Source organism: Diabrotica undecimpunctata, chromosome 8 (genome assembly GCF_040954645.1).
Source record: "Diabrotica undecimpunctata isolate CICGRU chromosome 8, icDiaUnde3, whole genome shotgun sequence".
Lineage (NCBI taxonomy): Eukaryota > Metazoa > Arthropoda > Insecta > Coleoptera > Chrysomelidae > Diabrotica > Diabrotica undecimpunctata.
This window is the reverse complement of record NC_092810.1, coordinates 123379510-123394149: the sequence shown is the minus strand read 5'-3', so window position 1 is coordinate 123394149 and position 14640 is coordinate 123379510. Positions and strand designations below refer to the sequence as shown.

The following is a 14640-nucleotide window of genomic DNA, read 5'->3' as shown; positions in this document are numbered from 1 at the left end:
AGTCTTTTCTCAATTAGTTGTTGGAGTGTATATATTATGTTGTGCATGCAGAACCTTTTTACCCTAAATTACTAAAGAAGATATTAACAGTTGCAGAAAAAGCTCATTTTCCATCAAATTTTCAATGTTTTCTGTGATAGAGCAATTTTAATTCAGTAAGTCCTGTCTTTAAGATGTTCTGGTGACAAAAAAGTTTAAGTGAAAAGGTCTGATACAAGTTCCAAGTGTAAAGCCTTTGTGCTGAGGAATACAAATAAACATACATAGCCCTTATAAGTCTTGTAACTACGTCCTCGTCTGTGCTTAAGAAGAAACGGACCAGAATAATCGACCCCAATAACAGCGAAACGAAATGAAGGCTGTACACGGGCTGCAGGAAAATCAACCATTATTGGATTAACAGAAGAAGGATAAGCCTTAAAACAAATTACACAGTTACGAACAACAACCAGCCTTAGCAGTGTTTTTGCCATGAATTGGCCAACATTTTTCCCTTATAAGGTATAACAATTGCTGAGGATTACAATGTAATGATCAAATGTGAATGTTCTTAAACAGAAGTTTGGTAACATAATGACTGGAAGGAAGTAGGACAGGATGCCTTTTTTCCTGACTAAACAATAAATTTTTAAGTCTACCTCCTACATGGAGAAGACCATCAGTATCGATGAAAGGATGTAAAGAAATAAGCTTAGACTTGAAATGGAGAGTTCCCTTTGATGAAAGTGTTTGAATTTCAAGCTTAAAAGTTTGACTTTGAACTACCTTAACTACATATTTTTCAGAATTTTGCAATTCCTCAAAAGAAAGTGGACCAAAATGTCTAAGCGAACGATATGAGCATTTTACGTTATGAATTAATCTAAAGCAATATGGGCCGAAATTGAAAAAACGCTCAAAAGAAAGTAATTCTATAGTAGGTGATATTTTCATCGATATTGATTCGATCTTTAACTCAGGTAGATCCTTATTGTATTGAACAGGTTGAATTGGTGTATCAAAGGGATCCACAGAAAGAAAACTGGACTTTCCCATCACAAGCCAGAAGAAAGTAGAAGTGGGGGTTCAATGCCTCTGGTGAGTAAGTCTGCAGGATTTTGCTTGGTACCAACATGAAACCACTTGCTGGAATTGGTATTGGAGACAATTTCTGACACCCGATTTGCAACAAATGTTTTAAGGACTTGTAGTGGTGTATTGATCCCTCTAAGAACTAGAGTGGAATCTGACCAGAAAAATATATCATGGAATTAGAATAGCTAACCTAGAAAGAATAAGAGCTCCACAAAGTCACAAAGTTTTAGCCGGGAAATACTTATTTTCTTAAGAAGTGCAAGTTTGCTCTTTGTCCAAAGAAGATTGACAAAAGCAACTGCAGAAGAATTAACTGTACAAACATATATACAAGCTCCACAGGCTTGTCCTGAATAATCAGAAAATCCGTGTAACTCAAGCCTAATAGCTTTTCTCCATTTGAAATTGCGGATTATCTTAAGTTCATTTGGAAAAGAAAGTTAGCGTCTAAATGATGACCACTCAGTATAAATGCTAATTGGTAGTGACTGATCTCAATCCAACTGTTCTAATCACAGTTTTTAAATTAATATTTTGAGCTTTATGACACAAGGTGCAAGAAGACCCAAAGGATGCGTAACAAATTAGATGTGGGTTTATATACGTGATACATGAGGGTATCTGACTCATAACATCATAGAATACCTAACGTGTTGGTTATCTCTCTAATACGAAGAAAGTTAGAATCAGTAGAAGAGATAGAAGAAGAATTAATACTGTTAATGATGTTAGGATTATTAGAAACCCTTTACGAAGTGGAAAACAGCCACGATCAAGAATAGTAGTAACTAGCGGACCAACTCGACATCGAGTTTTTTAAATGAAATTTTTATTTTCAAACCAAACCGGAAGTCGACCTCAAAACCGGAATGCAATTTTTAATTCATCAAATGTCGACATGAATATCATTTAGCAGTTAATTTTGCATGCTGATCACGAATCCGGTGTCAGATTTGCTCTATCTTGACGTTTTATGCGCGTTTCGGGTCACTTCCGGTGTCGGATCGCAACCGGAAGTACATATTTAGATTCGAGAGACCTTTCGATCCATATATACATTGTGGGGTCTAAAACTTAAAGTAAATTTTAACTTCCGGTCATCTCAAAACCGGAAGTGAATTTTTGTACCAAAAGTATATCTTGACAATCTCATACGTAATACTAATAATATTCCGAAAAAATATTTTAATTATCTAATATGGTTTTTGAGTAAAGTGGTGGACAAGAAAAGGGCTTAGCGTTTTAGTATATAAGATTTCGAAGCATAAATGTGAGAGATCCGAAAAAGAATCAGATCCTGTTAGAAGATCATCTACATAAAAAATCTGCGATGTATTTCATATGTAGAACATTTTTAAGATTTCTACCAATATGGCAGTTCTTTAAATTCTACACTTTTATTGCTTGTTCCAATAAGAGAACCAAATTATCAATATCAAATTTGTTTTAAATATTATGATTTTCAATATTCTCTGCTTGAATTTTCATTTATTAAACTGTATTAAGACTTGTATATTTTTATGTTTTTAAAGCATGTAAAATGACTTTTATTAGTAGGATTTCCGCACCATCTGTTACAAAATTTGCGAAACATAAAATTCTGGTGTCTTGACAATCGCTTAACACACGTTCTTTCTGTAGCAAGGGGTGTTCTCCCCTTGGGGAGTGTAAGCATATGAGATATAAAAAGCACATTTAAACCTGTTGCAACCCCTGCAAGACACCATTCGCGATCCCTTTTAATAAAACACTAAACTTCAGCCCCCCGAGGTTATGTCATTTTTTCAACTTCTGAAGAATATAAACACTTGTCGATATACTTTGCAACCCTCAGTTCATTATTCTGCTAAAGGGAAAAGAGATTTAAAAATTAGCCCTTAAATCCGAGTGGATTGTAGTAATGGCGCGTTTTATAAAGCCCGATTTTTATACATAACTGCATGTATCGTTAGTGGAAAATTTCCACAATGTTAAAATATTCAAATCTGTTATATAAATTTATAAAATAAATAGATTATGTAAATTAAAAAACATGTAAAATTAAAAAATCCAAGATGTTGTAAATATCTCTGTTGAGGTAAAAAGTTTCGACTCTGTTTTCTCTAATATTTCTATATGGGATTAAGCCGCAATTAATCGCTAGGATTTCTAGATGTGTTAATTACAAAGAAGGATACAAAAAAGTCGATAAAAAACAAACCCACACCACAACAGATATTAATTTAAATTATCATTTAAACCACAACATAATATAGGAAATGCACTTGAAGCAAAAACCTGCTAACAACGATATTAAAAAATAATTATTATCCATTGTTATTAATTTATAAAGAAGTTACTCCACAATATAGAAAAAAGATAATAACAAAAGGTTCAAAAACGATTTCGAAATGCTCTCAAGAAGGGATTTGAAGAAAATATAAGAAAATAAATATAGTTTCACAACAATATTTAAAACAACCAACATACAGAGATCTATTCTTTCCAAATCCAAACCAAACAACATACAGAAGAGATCAAAGAACTGTATAAATAAAATATTTTGCGAATACAACAACCATATCTGAGAGAAATTTCGAGGCCATTTAGCGTTAGGATAAATTAGCAATTCAAACATGCTTGGGATAACGAACACAGAGCCCAATGGAAAGATGCATCAATAGCCATGAAAGAGACAGATAGCAGAGAATTTCTTGAAAACTATTTCCAGAATGGAAATCGAAACGACAAGCAAATATAAGATGTAATTCTGATTGTAATCAATTGTGGCTTAATGCCATATAAAAATGTCTATGTGTTGTCGTATGCAGAACGGAATGAAGATTTTCTAAAACTGCAGCTGATAAAGTGATCGATGGAATGGCCAGCTCGATTCCCTGATCTGACGTTATTAGACTTCTGTCCTTATGGGGCCATGGCAAAAGTATACAAAACTAAATTCCTCGACTGAACTGATTTCAGAAAAATGATAACACGTGCGAGTAGATCGGTCTCGCCTGAGTTGTTCAGTAGCATTAGAAATACAATATTTCTAATATTAAGACTTAACCAAATTTCGTCTACTGGTGGTCAGGAGTGCTTCCACTATCTCTAAAATCCTTTGCGGATGACAGACCTAAATTGTAACAGATATCGACGTGGAAGATGAAAGGACCCCCAATCCTAAACGTAGAGGTAGATCATACGATACAATGTGAAAAGAATTGGAAAGCTTGTAAACCAGACGAAATAGAAATACATGTAATAAAACATATAGATGATAACAACATAAACCTACTAATACATATTTTTAACAACATATATAAAAGTGGCGTAATACCAAAGGAATGGCTTAACTCAGAATTCATAACTAGACTAAAGAAATCTAGTTCTCACAAAAGTGACGAATTAGGGTTCATTAGCTTAATAAGTCTTAAAAATATTCTTAAAGATTATACACAACCGAATTTATTAAAAATATGAAATAGACATGTGGCCCTCAGTTCGGATTTAGAAAGGCATTGGGAATAAGAGAGGTGCTGTTTGCGAGTCAAACACTCATTCATTCAAAAATTCCTTGATCACCAGAAAAAAAGTATATCTCTGTTTCATCGACTACCAGAAGGTTTTTGATAGAGTGTCCAGCATGAAAAATTTTTGTATGAACTACAGAAAATGAATCTAGACGGAAAAAATCTCCCCATAATTCAAAACCTTTATTGGAACCAAGAAGTAACTTTACAATATTTTAGCCACGCTACTAAAAGCGTTCGTATATAAAGAGATATCCGACAAGGCTGCCTGATGTCTCCATTGCCCTTTAACTTGTACTGTGAGTGCATACTCAAACAATTAATAGACGGCGGCGAAAGTGGTATAAAAATAAACAATAAATATATTAACAATATTAAGTATGTAGACAATAAAGTTCTGATAGCAGAAAAAAATGGAACAGATACAAAATATACTAATTTTAGTACTAAATGATAAGTGGAATCCAGATATAGAAATCAAACACGAAAAGAATAGGCTAGGAACATGTATAATAAATGGAAGCAAATTATATATATATATATATATATATATATATATATATATATATATATATATATATATATATATATATATATATATAACTAAAAACTAATCTTATACATTGAAGCCTGGACATTAAAATTAAATACCATGAAATGGCTAGAAGCTTTTGAAATGTGGCATTATTGCAGAATGCTCAGAATATCATGGAAACAACACATTACAAATCCAAAAGTATTAAACACCATAACAGAGAGTTAGAACTTATAACAACGATTAAGAAACGAAAGACCTCGTACATAAAGAGATATGACAAATATAACCGGCTACGAATAATAATTGAAGGGAAGAAAAAGAGGTGAAGAAGAGTAAGCAGAAGAGCCATGTCATGGTTTCGTAATATCAAAGGAATAAGAATTCTTAATTCTGTCTATTTTAGAAATCGAGATAAAATAATTGGAAAATTATTGGAAATGAGGAAGAACGTTAACTTGTTCAAAGTGGTTTAGTCTTATTATGAATAATTAATATAATTTAGAAAACGACAAGAAAACATACTCCTTAAAATGTACGACTAACTTCAGACAAATCTGTGATAAAGATAAGCATACTATCAAATAAATTAAACTGTGCAATTAAAGTCATAATATAGCCAGGGAGTTCAGTAGCTAAGAGGTCTTAAAACCTGACGAGAAGACAATAAAGTGAAATACATATTGATACATCAATTGATTGAATTCTCGAAAAACTAGAAAAATCTTCGTGTTTATTATGACATCATTGTTTCGAAGTTGTCATATTTTTTCAGCTAAAGCTCATTAATACAAAAATTTTTTACCACAGACTCACAAAACATTCAGACCGACAGAATAAACCCTTCTGAAATTACCCCTTATTGCCATTAAACAAGTTTATTGAGGGTAGAGATCATAAAAATTGGTTTGCAAATTTTTATGAGTATCTTTTTTAAAATTTTTACTATGTATTGACTAGACAAAAATTTGAATAACAGAATTGTTAAAGAGAAAGTTGTGCTCTTTAGTTCTATTCCAGTTAAAATGTGCCCTTGTAGAAACTACTTTTTAAGTTTAAAAAAAGAGGTAGAATTTTATTACTTTAAGGCATTTTATTGGCTTACCGTATTTCGATTCTGATGTGGGTGTATTTGGTGAAGCTGGAATTTCTGAAATAAAAAATCATTTGGTTAACTCAAATTAAAATATTTTTCAACGTAATAATAAATTTGTTTATGAATATCCATGAAACAAAATATCAAAAATGATCTAAACAATGCATATAACTGATAAGAAATTATGCATTTACAATAATAGCAAAAACGGATTGTATTCACCTGAAATCTAACAAGAAAATCATTATAAGAACTGAAATAACTTGATACGAAAACTTGATGATACGGTACACAAAATGGGTAACAAATGTTTTAAATAATATATCGTGCCAAACAGATGATGCTGAACCAATAGGTAAAAGAGACGATGATTTCAATGCCGATCATTTCGATTTAATTAGTACATATTTCTAAATATATGATTTTTATATGATGTAAAGATTAGCAGATAACCTATATACCGGTTTTCTAGTGTACTAATGCTTTCCTTCTTCTTTAAGTGCCTTGTCTGTGATCAAAGCAAGCAAGCACTGAGTTCACTTAATTGATTCTCGCCTGAAAGACTTGCACACCCCTTGAAATGACATTCGGGTGTTACAATTCATTGGAACGAGGTGTATTAATTAGTGTAAAAACAGAAATCATTATATTGCGCTCCAATGCTCCAGACCATCCCTTTCCCCCCTATAGCACTCTGATGCGCGATAGGGACACAACTATCAGCCAAATGCTGTTCATGTGGGAGTTCTGGGTACAAGAACTCCAACATCGTTCCCTAACTGATCAATGCAGTCTAGCAATTGCTTGCTCGGTCCTCAAGTCTCCTCTCCGGGCTACGCTCAGTTCGGCGACTTGATGTTCGAGGATTTGGGCCCTTCGTGTCCGAGTTTTTTGGTTTTTGGTTAATTTTTTTTGTTGGCTTTCGCCGGTTTTTTCTTAGTATTTTTTAATTGTTTTGGTGGCCGAAGCCAGCTTTTGGCTAGTGGCTAGTTTTTTTAAGGATGTCCTGGAAAGAAAATCATCAGTAATGGGCCTACATAGTGATTGTAACTATCTGCGTTGATAGAGCTACGAACTATCCCTCTGATTTTGTTTATTTACTTTCTCTCTGGTACGTATTTTCTTTCACTCCAGTATTTGCTATTGCGGATGTTTGTGCTTCCATCGATGGAACGCTTAATATCCCATTATCTCTCGCAGTATCGCACTTAGGTGATTCTCCAACTCTCCAACTCCTTGTATGATCCATTCTTCAATATTGTCTAACGCTGTTTGCAGGTTCTGTGATCAAACGTTGGCTATCATTATATTTATAAGCTCTTGGAGGTTTCTCTATCAGCTGCTATGCGAAATAGTTCTTTAGCTGTCACATCCATTTCTATTGTCTAAATTTGCATAGACAAAATAGTTTTTTATGCCATATAAATATTTTACCTTTCAATTTTTTCTGTACGATAAGTCGAATAAATGGTATTTGCGTCCTCTAATTATGTGTCCATAATACTCCGTTCTTCTTCTCGTTATGTTGTTCAGGAGCAGAAGTTCCGTGTCCATCATTCTGAGAGTACTCTCGCTGGAAGTGCGTGAGATGCACGATATTAGAATCCGGCAATAACACCGCATTTTAAACGATTCCAAGTTGTTTAACGTTGTTGCTTTTAGAGTCCATCTTTCGCACCATAAAATGAGATCGACCAAACATATAACCTCAAAACGATGTTACGAAGATTTAATGACATATTTCTATTCCGACATAATGATTTCTAGTGGGGATCAAATGTAATATTCACCGATTACCTTACAGTCCTGACTTCCAATCATTTAAAGCCGCAAATACACTTGAGATTTTATACGTCTACGCTTGATAATAAAGTTTACGATTAGAGCAAAATAATGAAAAATATCAAAAATATAGCAACATATTTTACTCATGCCTTTATGTCACTTTTCAGTAAACGAATTTATGGTCTAACCATTCTGTTAAACAGTAGTAATTCCGTTATTATTTAAATTGTAAAATAGGAAGATTTTTTTAGACGAAGAAACAGTATACTTTTATTTAACGAGAAAGTTAAAACATATTTTAGGTAGTTGAATTTTAGAATGGTTAAAGATTTTGAACATAATGGTCTGACAAATCTGTTAACGTCAACCGCTTCAGTACTTATGTAATTTTACATAATGGTATCACCAATTATAATGCAATTAAGCATCTAGAAGCATATACACGATGTAAGAATGTTATGAGAACGTTTTTATTTCTTTGTGCATCGGAACTCTACCGATATTTCTTTCAGACGTGTTCTAATATGCATTCGTACCGCCCTCTTCAGATTAAAATATTCCTCTTTTGCATATGAGATAACAGTGGCGTGAACATCTCCAGTGCCTAAATTATTTTTAAATTAGTTTTCTTTCCTGGTAAAATTGTTTTCCTTTATTTATTATGAACTTAATTCCACCTACATGATCCGATTGTGTAGATCGTGGAATACTATGTTCATGTTGATGACAAATGACAATTGACAGATGAAATTTTTGATAATGAGTTGTTTAGTAGTTGACGAACTTTTAAGTTTAAATGTGCTATTTCTGGCGACATTTCTTTTCATTTAAGCCCAGATTAGTTCAATGGGTTAAGGTTGCAATGGTAAGGTGGAAATAGCAACACCATAACACCCGTTATTTTGCCACTTCATTTATATCTACAAAATACTTCTTAAATTTTGGTGAAAGTAATTTACATAGCTGTTGAAGTTTCTTTTGAGTATTTCTTCTTCTGCTTTAATTTATTTGTTTATTCAATAAACGAAAAGCTTATTTTTTCCAGTTACTGCTAAGTAATAGTTCTTTTACATTTAAATGGTAACTGCCATTGTCTATAATGACGACAGAATTTATCGGAAGAAAATGTTTTATTTGTTTTATATAAGTCATTTGTTTATAGTAAAAATTCTAACAAAACCTTTTACAGTATTTAAAGTCAAATTAAAAATAAAACAAGGGCGCCGAATATCTTTGACTAGTATGCGAAAGTGAAAATCACTGTATTTTTTATAAGTCTGCAAAAAAATGTGTTTTAGTGACTAGAAACCGGTAATTAGCCTAACATAACCTTTAGTTTTAGATATTTTTATTTTAAAGTTTCTGAAAGTTACTCATTGATCTTGTCTAGATTATACTGAATGTTCTTTAACAAACAAAACCATGGATGAAACCAGCAGATGTAGATAATTTTTAGCAATGTATTTCCGACATACTTAGTAGTCCTGAAACAGACAATAATATAAACGACTTAAATAATACATTGACAAATGCTTTACTGGAAAGTCAAAACAAATTCTGTCCTAGAACTCAAAAAGAAGATAATATTAGCCAAAATACCAGACAACTAATACAGAAAAGAAGAGAAATGGGAAGCGAGACGGAAACTAAAAGCGACGAACTACAAAAATTAAATAAAGAAATATCAAAACCTGTTAGATAAGACACTCGAAAATACAACCATGAACACACCATTGAGAACAATAGAAGAATAAAAGTATTGAGAAAATGACTAAGAATGGGAACAAGGCAGATAATAAAGATTAAAGATATAAATTGTCATCCTACAACCAACAGAGAGGAAACCCTTAAAATAGTTGAAGACTTCTAGAAATTGCTGTACACAAGCCAACACAAAGCAATAGCAGAGAAGATCAAGTACCAGAAATACTAACAAGAAAAAAGGGCATTGTCAACCAAGAATCCGAACTACTACCGGACATCACAATAGACGAAACTAAACTAGCCCTAAGAAAAGCTAAGACTTACAAATCGCCAGGCAAAGATTGTGTAGTTACTAATGCAATCAAAATCGGAGGCACTTCCCTACTTAAGAAAATAAAAAAAGAAGATCACCATGAACTAGAAAACTACAGATCTATAAGTCTTCTTAGTCACCTATACAAACTCCTTACAAGAATAGTGGCGAATAATCTTGAGAAAAAACTTGATTTCAACCAACCAATAGAGCAAGCGGAATTTTGTACCGGATTTGGAACAAATGATCACCTACAGAGCATTAAAACTGTAATGGAAAAGACTCTCGAATACAATCGAGCACCCGTTCTGGCTTTTGTAGATTTCCAGAAAGCCTTTGACACGGTAGAATTTTACAAAATCCTGGAAGCACTAAAAGCATGCCGCATTGACTAACGATATAAAAGGTTAATTTACAATACATACAAGAACGCAACTATGTTGGTGAAACTACATAAAAACACGGATCATATCCCAATCAGCAGAGGAGTCTGACAGGGTGATACTGTATTGCCTAAACTGTTTACCGTAGTACTAGAATATGCTTGTAAAAAACTTAACTGGGAAGAGAACATTGACGGTAGAAGAATAACAAATATGAAATTCGCAGACGAAATAGTTTTGTTCTCGGACAACCTCAAGGAGATATGTACAATGCTACATGAACTTCAGTTAGTGTGTGCCAGTGTGGGCCTTAAAATAAACATCTCCAAAACAAAATTCATGACAAACCTAGTACATAGCGGAAATATCAATATTGGATACAACGAAGTAGAGTTGGTGGAAAAATACATACACCTTGGACACGAAATAAAGATCACAAGAGACAACCACACATGCGAACTACGAAGAAGAACTCTAGCATGGGCAGCCTATAAAAACACAAAGATATCTTTAAAAGCGATATACCAATTTCTTTAAAAGGTAAAACATTTTACCAATGTGTGTTGCCTGTGACGACTTATAGCGCTGAAATCTTTGACATTGACAGCTACAACTTCTTGAACGCTGCAAATAGCTCAAAGGAAAATGGAAAGGTCAATGCTGAGTATATAGCTTCGTGACCGAATTAGAAATGAAGACTTACGGCAAAGAACAGCAGTTACCGATGTAATTTCCCGAACTGCCACACTGAAAGGGAACTTGGCCGGATACGTCGCCCGAATAAGTGATGAAAGGTATACAAAGAGATTGCTTGAGTTGAGGCCGAGGTTAGACAAAAGAAGTAGAGAAGACCCCTACTGGTTGGACTGACGATCTCAAGAAAATGTCAAGAAATTGAATGAAAATTGCTCAAGATAGAGCACAATTGACAAAAATGAGGGAGGCCTATGTCCAGCAGCGGACGCAAAGGGCTGGGTGAAGATGATCTTTAACAAACAAGGCAATTACTTGAAATATTAACAGGGTTTCCATGTTTTCTATTAAATTTTCGTTATTATTGTGATATGTAGTCTTAATTTAATTTTATTCAATCTGTGTCACACCCGACACTGTATTAATTTATAATTTGGTAGGATGAACCCGATATAAATTATCGATTTTTCTTCAGACACGTTCTCTAAGGTAATAAAGGCTAATATCATGTGATTTGATGTTATCTCCTTATATGCATTTGCTTTATAACATCTGAGAATTATTAGATCTGATTTGGACTTTTTCGCATATGCTTATAATTATAACGCTTTACCACATCATAAATCAAACAGTATTTAAGAAATAATATTTTAAATCTAAATGAGATACAGAAATGATTAAATAAAAATTACATGGCCCCCGAAGGGAGTGTAGTCTTTATTATTGTCATAGGTCTTTTGCATATTTCTATAATTTGGTCGATCCATCTTTCCTTGTATGATAAGTCTTTCTATGTTTTTCGTGTCTGCTCTCATAGCATGTCCAAAGTATTTTAATGCATAGTTAATATTAATATAAATGTGCAATAGGAGGTTGAGTTGTATTTCACAAGCAAAGGGGAGCAAGCAATAAGTGCTAATTGTTCAGTTTTTATGTTGTAATATTTCTTTTTATTTTATGTAAGAAAGGGTTCACAAAAAGGAAAACTTAACAGTAGAGTACAGAAAACCTGAGATTTTATGTCACTAAAACCAGAAAAAGATATCTTTAGGAAAACCAGAAAAATTGTAAATTAGTTATTATTGTAGGTGGATTGAAGATTGATAAAAGTTATGAATGTAGATAGGCAACCAACTATTCAGATATATGAATTTAATGGTGGAGAACTAAAGATTTTTATAAAAGGCCCTATATGTTTTTTTACACATTTGGTACCTAGAATATGGAAAGCAGATGTGTAGGAAGTTGGATATTTTTAATTTATTATTACAGAGTAAAATGTAAATTGATGTGAGTGTATATTTGATATAGAAGGTGAATAGAATACTTGGTGTAATGTACTGGTGGTATATTATAATCTTCCTGATGAGTACTTCGACACCCTAGAAGCAACACCACTAAAATATTGCTGATAATGATAAGCTGCACGCTGAAAATGCTAAATCCAAGAGCCGTTTCCACAATCTAATTGATAACATACGAAGGTACTTCCTCACTACGGTATGGCTAACAACCCAACAAATTCTAAAATTCGGACTTCCGCTTCTTAGCAATCCACTTGTTCTCCCAAAACTGCAATAACCCAACAATATCTTCCACATTCACAACCTACGCTGTCTCTTTTCCATTTATAACTCCCGAAAAAAAGGGAGAAACCGTACCTTAAAGCAAGCAAACACACTTTTTCCAAAAATGTAAAAAAACTAAATAATCTATTTTGTATTTTATATTATTTTCTTAAAGATGTTCGATATAAACCTAAAACATTTTTAAAATATTTTAATCGTGAAACAAAGGGAATGTGGTCATTTGGTCTCAAAATACGGTATTAACATACGTTTCTAACAAAATAGTTGAGAAAACCGCAACATATTTAGGACAAATGCACCTGCGGATATCGTTAATAATTAGTAACGGCCAACTTTTTTACGTCGCATATTTAAAATAAAACAGATAAAAAATTACCGAACGTAACCCCAAGAATGGAATATTCATGCCAAATTATCAACCGAATTATAGAAGTATTTCTTATTAGTCAGGTAAAAAAGGGATTGAGCTTAGAAGGCATCAGCTGTGAAAATTGGTGTTAAAGTATGAGATGAAAGATGTATTAAATATTTTTTTATTTATGCAAAGTGTATAATTTTATAGATTATAGTATAAGACATATTATAGTATTTACACTAAATACTGTGTATTTGTGGTCATCACACAGTGTTCTGTTGTGTATGAGCTTAGAGTTATTCCAACTGTGTAGCACCTTTTTATTAAGCTTAATATTGGTGACAAAAATATCATCTTGGATGCACCTTACATATTCCACCAGATTCCACCAAGATCCGACATTAACATCTATTTGACCCACTGCACTATGATTGAAAGATCCAAAATAGAAGCCGAACGGAGAGTGGAAGATATATTCTACTGCCCTCAGGTACATTTGGGACCTCATCCTTACCAGATGATAGCCCCTGTGATTGACGACACCGTTAGGTAAATGTGTAATATTGGAAAAAACACAACTCCTGGCCCTGGTGGCATCCAAAGAAGATGTCTCAAAAATCTTCCAGAAAATATTATCCCGTTGCTCACCAATATAATCAATGCATCTCTTACGCTGAGCTACTTCCCAATCCCATGGAAAGTGGCCAGCACAGTCATGATTCCGAAACAAGGGAAATTCCTTACCAACCCTGAATCGTACAGACCTATTTCATTATTGAGCACCCTAGGTAAAGTCTACGAGAGGATCCTTAAGGAAAGACTCGTAGAATTCCTAGACGTTTACCTAGCCATTCCAGACTACCAATTCGAAAAAACTCCACCTCGCTGGACTGCCCAATTCTTTCATTAAACTAATAAATTCCTATCTCTACAATCCTACGATCAGGATCAAAGTCGGCAACACCCTATCCCCACCCTTCACTCCACAAGCTGGAGTACCCCATGGTTCAATTCTTGCTCCAACATTAGAGAGTGACCATTAATCCCTCCAAAACACAACTAATTCTATTCAAATTTTCTAATTGTCGTGATGTCCATGGCCGAATAACTCTGTTAGGAGAGAACCTTATTGTCAGAAACTCAGAAAGAGTTCATTTTACTAGTACTCTCAACTGGAAAACCGACATTCAAAGTACCCTTGATAGGGTGAGAAAAAGGTTTAAACTCCTAGCAGTGCTATCCGGCAAATTGGACAGGACGGCATCTAAAATACTATTGCACACTTATAAGACATTCATAAGACCTATGACGCCTCATCGACGCCTCCCTTAAACCATACGAAATCGAGACCATCCTAGCCACTGAAAGAAAAATCCTTAGATCCTGCATGAGGGTGAGCAGTCATTACCCATCAGCACATATATACACACTGGCAAACATAACACCAATTAAGAACAGAATCCTATCCCTCAGCACGAGGTATGTCGTTCGTACCATCGCAGGCTCGAACAACCGAGTCAAACAAGTACTAAAGACTCCTTGCAATCGCCGAGGGCAAATAGTCACCAGGTTTCTACAAAGAAAAGTTTCGTTCCCCCCAG

At 33.8% G+C, this 14640-nt stretch overlaps 1 protein-coding gene across 2 annotated transcripts in view; it reads right to left on the bottom strand.

Annotated features, from left to right (window-relative positions):
* Positions 1 to 14640, bottom strand: part of LOC140447939 (uncharacterized) — a 270677-nt gene that overhangs the window by 227125 nt on the left and 28912 nt on the right. For both annotated transcript variants that reach the window (XM_072540881.1, XM_072540880.1), the window contains exon 2: positions 6227 to 6271. In XM_072540881.1, coding sequence (XP_072396982.1) covers positions 6227 to 6271 — 45 coding nt within the window. The remainder of the gene's footprint in view (positions 1 to 6226; positions 6272 to 14640) is intronic.